Source organism: Petaurus breviceps, unplaced genomic scaffold (assembly GCF_028583685.1).
Source record: "Petaurus breviceps papuanus isolate PSGF00001 unplaced genomic scaffold, PetGlider_PUasm1.0 90994, whole genome shotgun sequence".
NCBI lineage: Eukaryota > Metazoa > Chordata > Mammalia > Diprotodontia > Petauridae > Petaurus > Petaurus breviceps.
The window spans coordinates 6736361-6756308 of record NW_027187393.1 but is presented as its reverse complement, the minus strand read 5'-3'; the positions used below and the strand labels follow the sequence as shown (position 1 = coordinate 6756308).

Below are 19948 nucleotides of genomic sequence, written 5' to 3'. Positions count from 1 at the left end.
TCACTACCAAGTAGTTTGGGGAGGCAGGGTACTAGATGGTAAGAAAGTGAAGAAAGGTTTTGTGTTAAATGTAATCCTTGAACTGAATCTTGAAGGAAATGTTTCTAAAAGTTGGAGGTAGGTGAGAAGGGAGCTTAAATTCCAAACACAAAGGATGATCAGAACAAAGGCATGGAAATAGAAGGTAGAGTGCCAAGTATGAGAAACTGCAAGGTGAATGTTTTAGATGGACCATGGAATAAGGGAGATGGGGTAATATGTAATAAACCTGAAAAGGTAGGCTGGGGACCAGGTTGTAAAACCTAGATCTGAATGCCAAGCAGAATAGTTTTTATTTTATTCTAGAGGCAATAGGAACTTACTAGAGTTTAGTCAGTGGGGAGAAACATGGTCAGGCTTGAATGTAAAGAAAATCACTTTGGCATTTTTGTGGAGAACATACTGGTAAAGGGAGAAATTTGATCCAGGGAGAGCAAGTAGGGGGCTGTTGCAATAGTCCAGGCAAAAGGTGATGAGAGCATGAACTAGAGTGTTGGCCATGTGAATAGTAAGAAGGGGGATGTGACAAATGTTGTAGAGGTTAAAATGAAAAGATCTGGCAACTGATTAGATATGTTGAGTGAAGAATCAAGGATAGCACCAAGGTTGTAAACCTGGGAGACATGAAGAATAGTGGTGCCTTCTATAGAATAGGGAAATGTGAAAGAGGGCTGAGTTTTGGGATAAAGATAAATTCTATTTTGAACTTATTGAATTCAAGGTGCTTATGGAACATCCAGCTCAAAATGTCCAGTAAGTAGTTAGTGACATGAGGCTAGATGGAGCTCGGGAAAGAGACTAGGACTGGATATATAGATCTGGGAGTCATCTGGGTAGAGATGCTGATTAAATCTGTGAGAACTAATGAGGTCATCAAGTAAGAGAGTTTAGAGAGAGAAAAGGGCCTAGATCAGATACGTGGGAAGTGCCCACAGTTAGGTAGAATGATATGGAAGATGAGCTGTCTAAGGAAACGAGCAGTCAGAAAGATAGAAGAATCAACAGAAGGCAAGGTCACAAAAACCCAGGAGGATGGTATAGTTAATAGTATCAGATGCTACAGAGGTCAAAAAGGATGTGGTCTGAGAAAAAGTCTTTAGATTTGGAAATTAAGAGATCCTTGGCAGCTTTGGAGAGAGCATTTTTTTTTTTGTAGAATGATGACATTAGAAGCCAACTTGCAAAAGATATAGAAGTGAGGGTAGAGGAAATAGAGGCAAAAAGGACAGATAACTTTTTTGGAAGGGAGAGGGCAGGGCAGTTGGGATTAAGTGATTTGCCCAAGGTCACACAGCTAGTAAGTATTAAGTGTTTGAGGCTGGATTTGAACTCAGGTCCTCCTGACTCCAGGGCCAGTGCTCTATTCACTGTGCCACCTAGCCACCGTAGATAACTTTTTCTAAAAGTTGGGTAATGAAAAGGAGGAGAGATACAACTTGAGAAAATGATAGGGTCTAATGAGGGTTTCTTAAAGATGGCTAGATACGAACATATTTATAAATGGAAGGGAGGGGACCAATAGCTAGATATTAAAGATTAAATAAAGGGAAGTTGAGTAAGAAGCCATTCTGGAGAAGGTTGAGGGAGAATAGGGTCATAAGTAAATGTTGAGGGATAGGCCTGGGGGAGGAGAAGGGCCACCTCTTTATGAGACTAAAAAGACAAAAGTAGGAAAAGACGATAATGTTAAGCTAAGAGGGAGCTCATATCAAATGGTTTCTGTTTTCACTGTGCCAACTAGCCACCCCAGTCCAATTCTTTATGACACAGAGGACCCTCTGGAATTTCAGAAGAACATGGAATCCCAACATGCTGTTCCTGAGTAGTTCAAAAGAAATAAGAATTATGAAGGCAGAATGTATGGCCTGCACAGCAAAAAATAATGAGAAGAATAGAAAAACTAGAATCTTCAATGGCAAGTGTCACCAAAGAAATAAAAGGAAGAATGATAGATTGGGAATTCAGATACACATAAGTAAAGGACAATCAAGTTGAGAAGAAACAAACAAAAAAAAATTAAAAGAAAATAATGCTCACTCTTCAAGTAAAGCATACTGATCTTGGAGATAGGATATATAGAGACAACCTAAGGATTCTAAGTCTTCCAGAAGAACAACAGAAAAAAAAAAAACCCTTAACATCATAGTGAAGGATACAGTCAAAGAGAACTGCTCAAAACTAATGATCATAGAAAATGAAATACCAATTGAAAGAAATTTACAGATTCCCTCCAGAAAAAAAGGCCAGGTCTACAAACTCTGACACAGTGATTACATTTTAACAATTTGATTCAGGAACAATTTTTGCAGTTGATTAGGAGAAAGACCTTCAGATACAAAGAAGAAACTCAAATAATGTGAGACTATTCTTCATCTTCTAGAAAATAGAATAATGTGTTCTGAAGAGCTGTGGAGCTCAGGATGCAGCCCAGAGTGACCTGCTCTTACAAATCTGAGCTTAATCACACAATGAAAAAAGATGGACATTCAGTAATAAAGAAGCATTTGAAGCTTTTTAAAAAAGAAAACCAGAACTGATGAGATTATTTGTTTCTTTAACACCCCAAATGAATAAATGCAACAGCCAAGGACAGCAACAGCAACAATGACGACAGAGAGGGGCGGCCAGGTAGCACAGTGAGTAAGAGCACTTGCTCCACTGTCAGGATTGACCTGGAGATCGAATCCCGGGCTCAGACACTTAGCACCCACCCAGAAACACCTGGCCGTGTAACCTTGAGCAAGTTACTTAACCCCAATTGCGTAGGGGTGGCCAGGTGGCTCAAGCACCAGCTCCAGTGTTGGGACGACCTGGAGATCAAATCCTGGGCTCAGACACTCAGCACCACATCCAGAAATAATTGGCCGTGTAACCTTGAGCAAGTTACTTAACCCCGATTGCTTAAAAAAAAAAAACCAATGACGACAGAGAAAATAATAAGAGATTCCTTCTTTCCACATATACAAAAGGAGACAGGCAAAAATCTGGTGGAGGTAATAGTGAAGAAGACAGGGCATTATAGTCAGAACTTTATTTTGGTAAATGGTGTAAGATATTGATCTATACCCAGTTTCTGCTAGATTGCTTTCCAGTTTTTCCAACAATTTTTACCAAATAGTGTATTCTTATCCCAGAAGTTTAAACTCTCCATTTGTCAAACACAAACTTACTACAATCATTTCCTCCTGTGTATTGTATGTCTATTTTGCTCCACTGATATACCTTTCTATTTCTTAGCCAGTACCAGATAGTTTTGATAATTACTGCCTTATAATACAGTTTTAGATCTGATTCTGCTAAACTTCCTCCCTTTACATTTTTTCATTAATTCCTTTGATATTCTTGACCTTTTGTTTTTCCAAATGAATTTTATTATTTTTTTCTAGCTCAATAAAATAATTTTTGGTAGTTTAATTGGGATGGCATTGAATAAGTAGATTAGTTTAGGTAGAATTATAATTTTTGTTATATTAACTCTGCCTGTCTATGAATAATTAATATTTCTTCAGTTATTTAAGTCTTACTTGTATAAAAAATGTTTTATAATTATGTTCATATAGTTCTTGTGTTTGTCTTGGCATGTATATATTAAATACATGAGGTATTTTATACAGTCTATAATTATTTTAAATGGGGTATCTCTTACTATCTCTTCTTACAGGGTTTTGTTGGTGATATATAGAAATACTGATGGTCTTCATGTGGGTTTATTTTATATCTTGTTACTTTGCTAAAATTATTAACTTTTTAAACTAACTTTTCAGTTGAATCTCTAGGATTTTCCAAGTTTATCATCATATCATCTGCAAAAAGAGATAGTTTTATTATTTATTATTTTCTTATTATTTCTTTATATTTATAATAATTACATATTTGTTATATTTATATTGCCCAGTCTGATTCCTTCCATTTATTTTACTTCTCTTATTGCTTTTGCTAACATTTCTAATGCAATATTAAATAATATTGGTGATAATGGATATCTTTGTTTCACTCCTGACCTTATTGGGAAGGCTTCTAGCTTATCCCCATTAAAATAATGCTTATTGATTGTTTTAGGTAGATGCTTCTTATCATTTTAAGAAAAAATTCATTTGTACTTATGCTTTTGAATGTTTTTAATAGGAATGAGTATTATATTTTGTCAAAAGCCTTTTATGCTTCTACTGGTAAAATCATGTGATTTTTGTTTTGTGATTGTTATAGACAATTATGCTAATCGTTTTCCTTATGTTAAACCATCCTGCATTCCTGGTATAAATCCCACTTGGTCACCATGTACAATCTTTGTTAAACCTAACTTTTTTTCTTTTTTTAGCAATTGGGGTTAAATAACTTGCCCAAGGTTACACAGCCAGTTATTTCTGGATGTGGTGCTAAGTATCTGAGCCTGGATTTGATCCCCAGGTCATCCCAACACTGGGGCCAGTGATCTTTCTCACTGAGCCACCTGGCCACCCCTAAGTAATTGGGGTTAAGTAACATGCTCAAGGTTACACGGCCAGGTGTTTCTGGGTGGGTGCTAATTATCTGAGCCCGGATTCGATCCCCAAGTCATCCTGACACTGGGGCCAGTGCTCTTACTTGCTGTGCTACCTGGCTGCCCCTAAACCTAACTTTCATAACTCTAAAAATGAATGGACTAAATAATCCAATAAAACAAGAAGAGTAACATTGGATAAGGAAACAAAACCCTGTTGCTTACAAGAAGCACATTTTAAAAACAAAGATACACACAAAATAAAACTGAGGGGGTGGAAAAATTACTGTGCATGAAATAAATTTGAAAAAGGAGGAATTGCATCATTCCATCTGACAAAACAAAAACAAACATCCAAAAAATAAAGAAATATATACAAGGAAACTATATTATGCTGAAAGAAACTGTAGACAGCAAACCATTGTCAGTAATAAACTTATATATTCTAAATTCCTTAGCATCCAAATTCATAAAGGAAACATCTGCACTACAAAAAAACATTGATACTAACATCATAGTGACAGGAGATATCAATATTCTCAGTTTTTAATAAGTCTAACAAAAATAAACAAAAAGAAAATATGGAACTGAACAAATTACCAGAGAAAACTAGAGTTAAAAGACTTATGGTGTCTCCTCAATGGGATAGCAAAAGAATAGGCATATTTCTCAGCACCATAAGAATTTTTAACAAAAATTGACCATATACTTGAGTACAGAGATACTGCAAACAAATGTAAAAAGACAGGAATACTTAATGCAGCCATTTCAGACCATGGTGCAATAAAAATAGTAATTGGTTCAGGGACCCAAAAACCAAAATATAGAGATTCAAATGAAGACTTAATGAAATCTTAAATAATGAGTGGGTCAAAAAACAAATCATAGAAACAATTAATAACTGTGTGAAAGAAAATTATAGAGATGAAACTGAACATTCATTACTTGACACAGAGTTAACAAAGGTCAGAAAAGTGGAAAAGTGCTTTATGGACATTGGGATCACTTAGACCAAATTACTTCTTATTAGAGTTCTGTCATTATAACTCTAACATCAAGCAATATATAAATTATAGTTATTGTACCTTTACTTTCCATTTTTTTTGCCTCACAAAAAGAATTTTTGTACATTATAGGACCTTGTTATTTTTCTTTGATCTCTCTTTGTAAGTCTAACGGTGGTTTCACTGGGTTAAAGGGCAGGTACTGTTTAGTAACTTTCTGCGTGTAATTCAAAATTGTTTTCCATAATGGTTGTACCCATGCTTAGGTCTACCAACCATCTATGTGTCTGTTTTCCCTCATCCTTTCCAACATTTGTCATTTTTCTTTTTCCTTGTCTTTGCCAATATGATAGTTATGAGATAGAATGTCAAATTTGCTTTAATTTTAATTTCTTTAGCTATTAGTAATTTGGAACATTTTCATATCATTTTATTAAATAGCCAAAGTTTCTTCCCTTGCGAACTGCCTGTTTATGTCCTTAGACCATTTACCAGTTGGGGAATGGCACTTATTCTTATAAATGTGAATCAAGTCCTTGTATTATCTTGGAAATTAAACCTTTATCAGAGAAACTTGCTGTAAATATTTTTTCCCCAGTTAATTCTCTTGTAATGTTAACTTTATTGGATTTGTGCAAAACCTTTTAAATTTTATGTAATCAAAATTATCTGTTTTATCTTCTTTGATTCTCTGTATCCCTTATTTGGTCACAAACTTTTCTTCTATCCACAGATAGGAGATAGTAATTTTTTTCCATGTTTCTCTAATTAGCTTAGGATGTAACCTTTTATATCTGGGTTATGTATCTATTTAGAACTTATATTGACATAAGGTAGGAAGTATTGGTCTAAATCTAATTTCTTCCCATATCATTGTCCAGTTTTCTCAGCAGTATTTTAGGTATTCTTGTCCTACTAGCTGGGGTCTTTGTGTATATCAAATACTTGAGTACTAGATACTTTTGTTTCTCTTTGATGTGTAGCTAATCTGTTCCATTGATTCAATTCTCTATTTTGTAACCAGTACTAAGTTGTTTTGAAAATTAGTGCTTTGTAGTTTGAAATTTGGCACTGCTAGGCTCCCTTTATTCCTACTTCTTGTCATTGTTTCCCTTGAGATTTTTGACATTTTTTCTCCATATGAATTTCATTATTATTTTTTCCTAGTTCTGTAACATAATTTTTTGGTAGATCAGTTGGTATAACACTTGAATAAATCAATTAATTTAGGTGGTGTTAATTTTTGACACGTCGAGTCATTCTTTGTTGTTTGGTTGTTTTAGTTGTGTCTGACCTTTCATGACCCCATTTAGGGTTTTCTTGACAAAAATTAGAGTGGTTTGCCATTTCCTTTTCCAGCTCATTTTAGACATAAGGAATTGAGACAAACAGCATTAAGTGACTTGTTTAGGGTCACATGGCTAGTAAGTGTTTGAAGCTACATTTGAACTCAGGAAGATGAGTCTTCTTGACTTCAGGTGTAGCACTCTTATCTACTATGCCACCTAAGTGCCCAGTAGACTCATCTTACCCACAAGTAATTAATGTTTTTCCAGTTATTCTAGGTTTGTCTTTTTTTTTTTAAGCAATTGGGGTTAAGTAACTTGCTCAAGGTTACACGGCCAATTATTTCTCGGTGTGATGCTAAGTGTCTGAGCCCGGGATTCGATCCCCAGGTCATCCCGACACTGGAGCTGGTGCTCTTACTTGCTGAGCCACCTGGCCGTGCCTGAGCAATTGGGGTTAAGTAACTTGCTCAAGGTTACACGGCCAGGTGTTTCTGGGTGGGTGTTAAGTGTCTGAGCCTGGATTCGACCCCCCAGGTCATCCCGACACTGGGGCCAGTGCTCTTACTCGCTGTGCTACCTGGCCACCCCTGTCTTTATTTTTATAAACAGTGGTTTGTAGTTGTATTTATGTAGTTCTTGAACTTATCTTTGTTGGTAGACGGCTAAATATTTTATTGCATTCTGTAGTAATTTAAAAAGTTATTTTATTTTATTTCTCTTCTTGCCAAGTACTGTTGTTATTGTATAGAAATGCTATAAAACCATCGTTTTAATGGGGATAGCTAGAAGCCTTCCCAGTAAGGTCAGGAATGAAAAGATGTCCATTATCACCAGTATTATTCAATATTGCATTAGAAGTGCTAGCAACAGCAATAAGAGAAGTAAAAGAAATGGAAGGAATCAGACTGGGCAATATAAATAATAATAATAAATAATATAATATAAAGATAGTATAAATGATATACCACTGTATGTCCTACTGCCTCTCATACTTGTTTTGCTCTTCTCCTTGATTTTTCCTGGGCTTCCCAGGATACTCTGGACTAACTGGTATTCCAGCCCAAGCCCTGGTTGCCAAGAAGTCTGTTTGGTGTCCAGGTGTGAGAACTGCCTAGTGTTTAGGAAAGTAATTTAAACATCTGGCCATGTCCCTTCCAGGAGGATTTAGTAGCATTGCCAGAAAATTTTTATGCTTAAAAACAACTTAGGGAATAAAGGATCTAAGGAGTGGCAAATTTTGTTTATTCTGAATTTCCAAGTTTGCTTTTGGGGATTTGGTGAACTTTTTGATGCTTTTATAAGCCTGTCTTAGCTTTGCTGGCACAAGGACCCAAGCTTGGAAATCTATTACTCTGAAGTCTATACAAAGCAAATGTGTCTTGAAAGGATTTGGTCTTTATAAATCCCTTTTGGAATGGGTTTCTGAGCTTACTGTGTTGCCTCCTTTAGACTCTTCAGATGAGAGTGGTGTGGCAAACACTTCCTCAAGGACCCAGCTGCCCCAGTCAATGAAGATCATGCATGAGATCATGTACAAACTGGAGGTGCTCTATGTCCTGTGTGTGCTGCTGATGGGCCGACAGCGGAATCAGGTGACTGCCTTCCTACAGCAGGGACTCAACAACACAAGAGTGCTGAGAGGCCATGTTGTTTGTTCAGAATTGGTGCACCAAGTGGGACTGCAGGGGGTGCTACAGAAGGTGTTGGCTTAGTACTTAGACACTATTGATTCCCTGCCAAAACAAAAAACCAAGGGGATGGAATAGCTTGGGCCCTTTTGCCACCACTGCGCCAGCTGTGCCCCTGCTGCTTCTGTAGTGGGGGAAGAGGTAAATAGAAGTTCCTGATGTGCCAGTCTTTGAGAGCCTGTAAGGGATGGGGAAGATCAGAAGACAGAGGAGGGAATACAGAGCTGTATTATACTTGCAAAAACTGGGCAGCATTCAGAGTAGCTTTAAGCTTTAATCAGAGTCATTAAGGTACCTAGAGTAGCCCTAAGTCCAGTATCCTGTGCAGAATCCTATGTAAAAGAGACAGATGTGTTTAGCAACTGCTTCTGGAGGAAAGGGAACCGCGATAGTCTCTGGTGGTTGATTTATTTTTTTAAGTTGATGAGGAGTAGCCATTTTCTGAGACCCAAAGATCCATGGATATATTCCCCAATAACCAAAGGAGAACTTTCCTAAATGAGGAAGATGTGGGAGGAAAGGATAATAGCCAAGTCTAGTGTTAGAGAGGGAAATTTCCCCCTTTTCAACAAGAAAAGTCTTATTTTTAACATTGTTGATATAGAGATGACTTAAAGAAACCCACCCAAAATGTCAGAACTGGAGATCAGAAAGTCCAATCCTCTTATTTTATTTTGTTTTTTAAATTAAATTTTATTTCACATTCAGATCTGCATTCTCTTTGTCACCCTTCCCTTCTTCCCCCCGCAACCCTCTTATTTGAAAGATGATAATTTTGAGGCCCATAGAGGGGATGTGATTTGTCTAAGGTCATATAGCTAAATTAGTCATATAACAGCAGGACCCCATTAATGGTACATGAATCTTCAAGGGCCACACTTGGGCAGAGACATTCACAGGATTTGACAGACTGTTATAAGTAGTTCAGCTAGTATCCAGGGATTATCAGTTCACAAGGTCCCCATGTGTTCAGATGTTCTTGCTTACAGAATTAACTTAGATACTACCATGTTTCCCCGATAATAAGACACTGTCTTATTAATTTTTTTTGGACAGAAAAACACCAGAGGGCTTATTTTCAGGGGAGGGCTTATTTTAATGAACATTGACAGCAATTTTAATAAACAGGTAAATGTAAACAAAAAAATGTACCTTTATTCAATAAGCAAATCACTGGGGAAGAACAGGATGACGCGCTCACTGCTACAGCTCTGATTGGATGCAGCTCGGAGCGGCAGGGGATCACCTTCACTACAGTAGCAATCTCAATAGGGCTTATTTTCGGGGGAGGGCTTATTTTAGAGGAATTTTACACAGTAAGGGGAGGGCTTATTTTTGGGATAGGTCTTATTGTCGGGGAAACACGGTAGCTGCTAGAAGGAGCCTTTTACTAGTTCTCTGTTCCAGAAAGGGGTTCCAGCTTTTACGCATCTATGTTAAAGTAATTCACTTCACATTTATCTAAAGCATCCTTTTGGAGTCTAGACCCCACCAACCAAACATTTCATATAGCCTACACTCACCTCCACCCTTTGAAGTACACAATGTATGATGATATACCCCAAATCCCCTTAAGTCACCCAAATGATATTTTGGGGAAAGTATCAGATTTTTTTCAGGGCATGTTACATTCAAAAGCAGTTACACCAGAAAGAATAAATCCAAGCTCAGCCATTTTTACCTACTTTAGTATTCCTACTTTGAAACCAACCAAATATTCCTTTTTGTATATGTTACCCTGTTTTGTTAATTCTGCATATACAGTGTACATCAGATACTTGCTTTGTGTATGCAGATTATGAAATTATTGTCTTCCCTAGAACACAGACAGGGCATTTTCCCTTTGTGCCAGTCCTAGATGGACTAACGGAGGAAAGGAGGAGAAATACACAAACTCAACCCATTCAGAGTGAGGGAGTAGTCCCAGATGCTAAAGGCAGGAAGTTCTCTGATTTTCAGTCTTGTCCAAGAGTTTTGGCTATAAAATTGTATATTTATTATAAAAGTATATGTGCTCTACAATCTTTTTACTTAACTAGATGGAGACGAGTGTGTATATTCTTATATTTTGTGACCACTTTCAGCACTCATTTTAAGGTTCCCAGCTTTCAAACCCTCTGCTGAGAGGTGTACCCTGATGTTAGACTCACGAGGAGGCATATAAGGAGAACAACTTAGGGGAGGTTCTTGTAGGAGTCCTTTTTGAATTTGCCTGAAACACCTGTGGTACAGTAGGAGGTATCTCTGGTGAAGGAAGTCAAGAGGACCTTCTTTTCTCTACAGCTTAGTCCCCAGGTTAACCAAGGGCTTTATATTAAGGTGATGAACTATTTGTGTGAGTTAGCATAGCTGACATGAATTTGGTTGGTCTGCTGTAAACATGGCTGCCACCCAAGGAACAGCTCTTTAGCCTTTGGGTGGTTCATGAGAGGTTGGGATTCCTCAGGGTATATAGTGAGAAGATTTCTGAGAACAGTGGCCTGAGACAAATCTTAATATCTTGTTTGGTGACCCAAAACTTTGCAAATTTAGGCCCTCATTTTGTGACATTATCCCTTATATCTACTGCTTTTATCTCTGAAGACTTCCCACATCTCTTCATTTCCATGCCATATATCATTGGCTTAGTTGACAATATTTTGGTGTTAATGTTTCTCTGTTTTTTACCCCATCTAGGTTCATAAAATGATAGCAGAATTCAAACTGATCCCTGGGCTTAATAATCTGTTTGACAAGTTGATATGGAGGAAGCATTCAACATCTACCCTTGTTCTACATGGACATAACCAGAATTGTGACTGTAGTCCAGTGAGTTCTTCTGTGAATTGTTCTCTTTCAGGAGTTTGGTCCTTAAGTGGTGACTGGGTGGTAAGGCAGGACCAGAGACCTTTAATACAGGAGCAAAATACAGTAATGTTAAATGTTATTTCCCAATGACTCCTCCCCCCCAATTACCTCTTCCCTCATAACAAAGAAGTATAATTAAACAAAAACCAACTCATTAACCAAGTCTAACATTATCTTCTTTCTTGTGTTCCTGTAATCTAAACACATCCCTAAGAAGAGATGGGAGACATGCCTTACCATCAGTCCTCTAGAATCAAGGTTGATGACTGCATTGATTATAGTTCTGTTATCTCTCTTTGTTGTCCTTTACATTATTGTCCCCATTCTCTTGCTTCAGCTTAATTTATTCTGCCTCAGTTCATAGTAGGCCTCCCAAGTAAACTTAGTTCTTCAGGTTTGCCATTTTGTATGGTACAGTACTATTCCATTGCATTCATATATCCATTTGTTTAGCCTGTCTCCAGGAGATGGCCACTCGCTTTGATTCCAGGCTTTTTGCTACCACCAAAAGTGCTACTATAAATATTTTTTGTATTTATGAGACCTTTTCATTCAGTCTCTGACCTCCTTATGGGTCATTCCTAGTGCTGGTATCACTGGATCAAAGAGGTACATAGAGCATAGTGATTTTTTTTTAGGGGGAAAGGCAAGGCAGTTGGGGTTAAGTGACTTACCCAAGGTCACACAGCTAGTTAAAAGTCAAGTGTCTGAGGTCAAATTTGAAGTCAGGTCCTCCTGACTCCAGGGCCAGTACTCTATTCACTGCGCCAACTAGCTGTTCCTGAGCATAGTGAAATTTCTGGTGTCATTTGAAATTGTTTTCCAGAATTATTGGAGCAATTCACAACTCTACCACTAGTGCATTTGTCTGCCTGTCTTCCCACAACTCTTTCAGCATTTTTTATTTTTGCCCATGTGGGTGTGAGGTGAAACCGTAGAGAAATTCTGACTTGCACTTCTCTTATTAATGAATATCTTCCTTCATTTTGCTGTAATAGACCTAGAGAATGGATTTTATTTACCTGAGGTCACATGCCCCTCTGTCTTATTTTCTTTCCTAGAAACTTAATTCTTGTTTTAACAGATTCTGTAATCTATTTTAAAGACATTTTGCTTTCTTTTTCATAGGACATCACCTTAAAGATACAGTTTTTGAGACTTCTCCAGAGTTTTAGTGATCACCATGAGTAAGTATGATCCTCATTTTGGAAAAATGTTTTATAAAAGTTGGCTGCTTCTTTAACGCATTTTTTCCCTCCAAGTTATTAACCCAAGTTCAAGATAGCCAGGCAGTCAGAGTACATGTTACTGTTATGATTCTCCCAAACATCCATTCCTCTAAGTATGATTTTTAATATTGTGATTTTATTGATGTAGAGAATTCCTGCTGATAGAAATCCTTCTGCAAATGCAGATGAGTAATTCTGCAATTTCTAGACGCTGCTAAGCTGCCTGGGACATTCTCAGAGAGGCTGAACTGATTGCCCAAGGTCACTGAACCAGGGAATGTCAGAGGCAGTATTTGGAGCCTGGTCTTAGCACCCGAGGCTAACACTCTCTCCAGCCACTCTACACCAAACTGGGTGTCTGAGGAGCACCGCTGAGACCTGAATTGAGTTGAATACTCTGTAATCGTTTGAGTCCTGGCAGGGTCCCACTACATTCTATTTAATTCAGTTCAATAGAATTTATTAAGAATCTTCCTTGTGCTTAGTACTTGGGTCTGGTGGGAGATACAAAAAAACATGGATTCTTCCCTCAAAAAGATTGCATTTTCTTTAGGGAGACACATGAAACAGTGAACTGTAGTAGCCACTAGGTGGTTAAATGTCAAACAGGGGTACATTAAATTGTGGGTTCCTTGAGAGCAAGGAGTCTCTTTTGCCTTTCTTTGTATTCCCAGCACTTAGCATGGTGCTAAAGCACATAGTGAGGACTTAATAAATGTTTATTGACTGACTGAATTAATATAGTGAATGTGGAAAATGCTTTTAGTTATGCTTCATGAGTCATGGCTTCACTTCAAGGAGATGGGGAGGCCTTTTAATTCCTGCATTGTCAAGTCTTGCCCTCGCTGTCAAATGGCCTGTCATGTAGGACTATAGTATATAGCTTGCTGTGAACTTTATGGTAACCAAGAAAAAAGAAAAAAAAGAACAGAATTTTGTGTGGGAGGAAGTCAAGTCATTAAAAAGGAAGGAAGATATTCCCACCCACTATTTAAAAAAATTTTCTGTTAATAGTCTTCACATCAGTCAATTCCCAAATAACTTTCCCCCTTCTGTCCCCACTTACTCCACAACATGAAACAACTTTCTAGTAGCAACTAAGTACAGTTAAGTAAAACAAAATAACACAGTGGCCATGTCTGAAAATGTATGTGTCATTGTTCACCTGTAGTCCACCACCTCTCTCCCAAGAAGCAGGAAACATGCTTTGCCATAAGTCCTCCAAAGTCACAGTTGGTCATCACATTGCTCATAGTTCTTCAGTGTTGCTTTCTTTACATTGATGTCTTCGTCATATAAATTATTCTCCTGGTTCTGCTTACTTTGCTCTGCATCAGTTCGTACAAGTCTTCCCAAGTTTTCTTAGAATTCATCATATTTGTCATTCTTATAGTAATACTCTATTACATTCATATGCCGTCATTTTTTAGCCCCTCCCTAATCACTTTCTTTCCAGGTCTTTGCCACTACAAAAGGTGCTAATATAAATATCTTTATATATATAGGACCTTTCCCATTGTCCTTGACCTTCTTGAGGTATATGCCTAGTCGTTGTGTCACGAAGTCAGAGGGCTTAGTGACTTTGATAGTGCAGTTTCAAGTATTTTCCAGAAGAATCGAGCCAGTTCAAAGCTTTACCAACAGTGCTTTAGTGTGACTGTGTTCTCACATGGAACCCTGGTTCCTTTTCTTTCATTTTTGTTTTCTATCATTTGATATATATATAAGTTGAAACCTCATGGTTTTAATTTCCATTTCTCTTTTTTTTTTTTTTGGCCTTTTGGAGGGCAGTTGAGGTTAAGTAACTTGCCCAAGGTTACACGGCTAGTTTTTTTTTTTTTGTGGAGGTTAAGTGTCTGAGGCTGGAACCGAACTCGGGTCTTCCTGACTCTGGGGCTGGCACTTTACTCACTGCCACCTAGCCGCCCCCTCCATTTCTCTTTTTATTAATGATTTTGATCATTCTTTCATATAGTTTTTATTAGCTTGAATTTCTTCTTTTGAAAACTATCTGTCGGGGCGGCCAGGTAGCACAGCGAGTAAGAGCACCGGCTCCAGTGTTGAGAAGACCTGGAGATCGAATCCCGGACTCAGACACTTAGCACCCACCCAGAAACACCTGGCCGTGTAACCTTGAGCAAGTTACTTAACCCCAATTGCTTAGGGGCGGCCAGGTGGCTCAGCGAGTAAGAGCACCGGCTCCAGTGTTGGGACGACCTGGAGATCGAATCCCGGGCTCAGACACTCAGCACCACACCCAGAAATACCTGGCCTTATAACCTTGAGCAAGTTACTTAACCCCGATTGCTTAAAAAAAAAAAAAAAAAGAAAACTATCTGTCTACATCCTTTTACCATTTATGTATTTGCAAAAGGCTCCGTTTATTTTCTGGAGGCCAGAAGTGATCTGCTGTATTCAAATCAACCTAGAGAGAAATCTTCCTACTCCTTGTGGGCAGGAATGCAACCCTGGCCTTTGGTACCATTCTATAACTCTTAAGAAAATACACACACAGACACAGACACACACACACACACACCCCCTACCTCTCCTGCCCCAAACATCCACAAAGGTATGGCCTTAGCTGAAGTCACAGGACTGTCACTTGTGTTTAGTCATTTATGTCTGGCCCTAGGCTCTTGGGGGGAAAAAACTTGGTTGGTCTCTGCCCTCAGGGCAATTAATGTCTAGCTGGATATATTTCATATATGTCACTTATACATCTGTAATAATGAAAGGACAGTACAATCCAGTACAAAATTTAGTACAGTCCATAAATGCTCTGGATGATCGGGACGGAGAGATATTGGTGAAGGCAAGAACTTTCAGGGAAGTAGGTGAGTGATACAATCTATGGTGTAGAATGTCTTATAAGGCTTGAGAACATGGCAGCTGCACAGACTCCTGAGTCCAAATGAAAGCCTTTGGCCAGTGTGGAAACCATAGTTCTTCCCCCTTACCTCCTTCAAATCCTATCTGTTTCAGGAACAAGTATCTGCTGTTAAATAGCCAAGAACTGAATGAACTCAGTGCAATCTCCCTCAAGGCCAATATCCCTGAGGTAGATGCAGTTGTCAACACAGACAGGTAAGCCACTTCTAGTGGAAAACCTCAGCAGACCTTGCCACAATCTCACCTTGATTCAGATTCACCCTGTTGCAGCTTTGTAAGGAAAAGAGATCACATACCCCACCTGACACTATGGCATTGACACAGACAGTTTAGAAGTAGAGGCTGAAAGACAGGAAGGAGAAGTTAACTTCCCGAATATGCCCAGTTTGGCCACCTTCCCTTCCACCTTGTTCCAGACCCATTCTTCCTGGACCTAAGTCTAATGCAACCTCAGGCACACATCCAGCATCTAAACACTAGCCAATAGTTTAGGGAAGTAAAGGCTGCCCAAGAGTTGATGGGAGATAAGTTGAAAGGGAAAACTTGTCCAAAATGTGTGAAGGAAGTGCCTGGCTGTTAAATTCTGAGTTCCCTAGAGTCCCCTGGGGAGACATGGGTCCTGGAGGGGCAGGGAAGCTGACATCTGTACTGTGTGGCTTCCAGCCGCTCTGGAAGGACTCCCCTCCCTCTCCACCAGTCCCTGCCAACACAGGAAGCCTGTCCTGGACTCTCTTTTAGACAGTGCTGATTTCCCTTGTTGGCTAATTTGTGTCTTGGCCTCTTCCTTCTCCAGCCTCTCAGTTGTGTCAACTTTTACTTTTGTCTTTTGATTTTAGGAGTTTGGTCTGTGATGGAAAAAGAGGTTTGTTAACTCGGTTGCTGCAGGTCATGAAGAAAGAGCCAACTGAATCCTCCTTCAGGTATATCTGGGTCTGCAACCCTGTTGGAATGACTGGCACCTCACAACCTTGCCATGTTAATCTGTTAGTTAACATAGATGTTAGAAAGCCAGAAAGCCTTCCCAGAATTACTCCAGGGGTTTGGTTGTCCTCACATAGGGACTTTCCCCCTTTTCACTCTTGGGTGTTGAGTTGAGTCACACAGATGAATTAAATCCCTGCTATATTTGTGTAACATATTAGGAATTATGAATATTAGGAGCAACAAGGAAGTAACCAAGAAAGTCCCTGTACATGAGGAGTTCCCTAGCAACTAGTTGGGGATGAAACTACTACCATCAATAATAAAGTAGTTAACACATTATTTAATTTGAGCCTTTAAAACCCTATGAGGAAAGTAGTACAAATATCATTATTCCTATTTAACAGATAAGGAGACTGAGATCCAGAGAAGAAGGGAAGTGACTTACCTAAGGGCACTCTTAGTAAGAGGCAGAGCTCAAGCCCCAGGTATTCTTACTCTAAATTCAGTGTTCTTCCTGCTCCACTGAGCTCTCCTTTTAAGACTTCCAAGTTTGAAACAGTTAAGGAGCATACTTGCAGAACAACAGGAAAAAATGTATTGCTATGGTGTCTGGAGTTTAGAAAAATGGGGTTGCTGTCTACGAGCTGGAAACTTCATTGAGGGACAATAGCAGATTGTGTTTGGGTTACAGGTTTTGGCAAGCAAGGGCTGTTGAAAGTTTCCTCCGAGGGGCCACTTCCTATGCTGATCAGATGTTCCTGCTGAAGAGGGGCCTTTTAGAGGTAAGTGCCCAAATGGTGAGGGATTAAAAAAAATTATTTTTCAAAGCAAAGTGTTTTTTTAATTAATTATTTTGGGAGAGGAGTAGATTGTATATGTGTGTTTGTGTATCTGTGCATGTCTGTGTGTGTCTGTGTTTTGAAATTTTTTACTGAGCTAATTGAATTTCTTACAGTGCTTATTTCCCTATAGCAATCAAAAGAGGGTATATCACTATACTTCCAAGGCCTTCATAGATGGTCTGCTATTTACTGAGTGGCCTTCAGCCTCAGACCTTTAGATTATAGCAGCATAAAATCTTCAAAGATCATTTAATTCAACTCCTTTTTTGTAGAAAAGGAAATTGAGTCTCAAAGAGAAGTGATTTGCCTGGACTAGAGCTTGGGTCTGCTGCCTCTTGGCTTATCACTCTTTATACCACACTGTAATGGGTGTTACCTTTAATTCAGGTTTATACTTCAGTGGACCAGTGATTCCCCTGAGTGTGGGTGCTCTCTTCCCTGATACATGTTATAGTCCATCCTTACCCTTTCATCTTGTATGAGTCTTGCTCATGTCTTTGTATGACTCCAACACTCTAGAAGCACATTCAGCTGTTTCTTTTAATCTTTTCTGGGTACCAGTGCAGCATTCTGGCTCTCTTTTATTCCTCCTTCACCAAGTGATAGGTAAACTAACAAAATGATGTTTGTGTAATGATCTTGGAGAGCTGTTTTTAAGGGTAAAGCTTGAATAGCTTCAGTACTAAAGAAATATAAAGACCTTTTTTTTTTTTGCTTCTTTTGGGGGAGGGAGGAAAGCAGAGCAATTAGGGCTAAGTGACTTGCCCAAGGTCACACTGCTAGTAAGTGTTAAGTGTCTGAGGCTGAATTTGAACTCAGGTCCTCCTGACTACAGGGCCAGTTCTCTATTCATTGCTCCACCTAAGCATCCCAGAAACCTTATTTGTAAAGACAGTTCTGCTGTTCCATTTACAGTAGAGAGCCCTGACTAACTTAGTTGAAGTAATTTGGTGGTCATGCCTACCAACACCTGGAGAGTAACTAAGGGGACAGCCCTGCCACCTCAGTTATTTATGCTGCGTCATCTCAGAGACAGGTCAGGCCCTGGGGTGTTTGGGCATTTGGAGCAAGTGGCTTCTGTTGAAGATTTGGATCCAGGCAGAGGGGAGGTTTCTACAGGTCTGAGTACAACTTAGTATTCAGATTTCTGTTTCATATAAGGAAGAGTTTTCTAACAATGAAAGCTGGTCAGCAGGGGAACAGCTACTTTGTGAGGTAGAGAACTCCTTGTCACCAGAAGTACACAGATGCCAAACTATGACTTGTCAGTGATGTTTTAGAGATTTATCCACTGGGCTCTGGGTTGAACTAGATGACCTCGAAGGGCTCCTTCCCTCTAGGATTCTGTAAAGTACTAGGTTAAAATCTTTATTTCATGAATAAGTCACACCTCTGTGGTTCATTTCAGCGTGGATTTCCAAGTGCTTAGTCAGTTTGTCTCTGCTCCAGGTGAACAGCTTTCTGGGCTACTCAGGAATCGGGTTTTGTTTTGTTTCCACAATAGCATATTCTCTATTGCATCGTGGACAGTGAGTGTAAATCCAGGGATGTGCTTCAGAGCTACTTTGATCTCCTGGGTGAACTGATGAAATTCAACATCGACGCTTTTAAAAGATTCAATAAATATATCAATACAGATGAGAAGGTAAAATATAAGAAACTTTTATGGTTGCCATATCTGTCTTCAGAAATTTGTGTTAGCATAAACATATCATTTCCAAAATCTGAGAATTCTTGGCACATGCTCAGCTCTGTTTGTGGTCTGCAGGGGAGATGACCTTCAGATCCCAAACTAGAGAACACTGAGAAATTAGTAAGTTAACAAGTATTTTTTTTAATTTTTTTTTTTAAGCAATTGGGGTTAAGTAACTTGCTCGAGGTTACATGGCCAGGTGTTTCTGGGTGGGTGCTAATTGTCTGAGCTCAGATTTGATCCCAGGTCATCCCGACTTGGGGCCAGTGCTCTTACTCTCTGTGCTACCTGGCTGCCCCAACAAGTATTTATTGAGTACCTACTATGTGCTCTGCCCTAACAAGAAATTGTGAGGGAGACAGAAGAAGTAGAAGACCTGGTCCCTGGCCCTGAGGAGCTCCTGACCTTGTTGGGGAGATCAAACATGTGAAATAAACCCCCCAAAATCATTAAGAGAGTATAGAATTGTATTAGATTAGACTCATATTAAATTGCATTAGATTCATATGGTAAGTGCTATTTAGGTGTTGAAAGAAATGGGAAAGATGAATGTGGGCTGGGGTCATTAGGGAAAACCTCATGCTGGAGGTAACATCTGATCTAGATTTTAAAGAGTGGGTAGAATTCAAATAGAGGAAGAGGCAGTGCCCCATATGGAAGAAAAAGTGTTAGCAAAGGTCACATGTGATGGGGACTGCATCTGGAAAGGCCTGATTGGAACATTGTGGGGTAGTGGGAGGTATTATTGGTTAAGCAGAGGATCAGATGTTATCTCTCAGGAATATTTTATTAAGTGTAGGGGGATGTATTACAAACAAGACCCATTTAATACAGTGGCTCTTAAGAATCATACTCTTTAGAAAGGTGGTCTCCAAAGCCTTCTGCCATTAAGAATCTTTGGCTGAAGACATTAAGGGTACAGTTAGCCGACTTGTAAAAATAGATCAGAAGCTTCAGCGTGCAGGTGGTGTGAGGGTTAGGGGATCTAAAGTTTAGGTCCCATAGATGGTTGGCCGATGGA

At 39.0% G+C, this 19948-nt stretch overlaps 1 protein-coding gene across 2 annotated transcripts in view; it reads left to right on the top strand.

Moving 5' to 3' along the window:
* The window catches only part of TRPC4AP (transient receptor potential cation channel subfamily C member 4 associated protein), an 83273-nt gene that overhangs the window by 52852 nt on the left and 10473 nt on the right, over positions 1–19948 (top strand). For both annotated transcript variants that reach the window (XM_069077591.1, XM_069077592.1), the window contains 7 exons: positions 8262–8404; positions 11177–11308; positions 12476–12534; positions 15562–15663; positions 16305–16388; positions 17084–17174; positions 18739–18879. In XM_069077591.1, coding sequence (XP_068933692.1) covers positions 8262–8404; positions 11177–11308; positions 12476–12534; positions 15562–15663; positions 16305–16388; positions 17084–17174; positions 18739–18879 — 752 coding nt within the window. The remainder of the gene's footprint in view (positions 1–8261; positions 8405–11176; positions 11309–12475; positions 12535–15561; positions 15664–16304; positions 16389–17083; positions 17175–18738; positions 18880–19948) is intronic.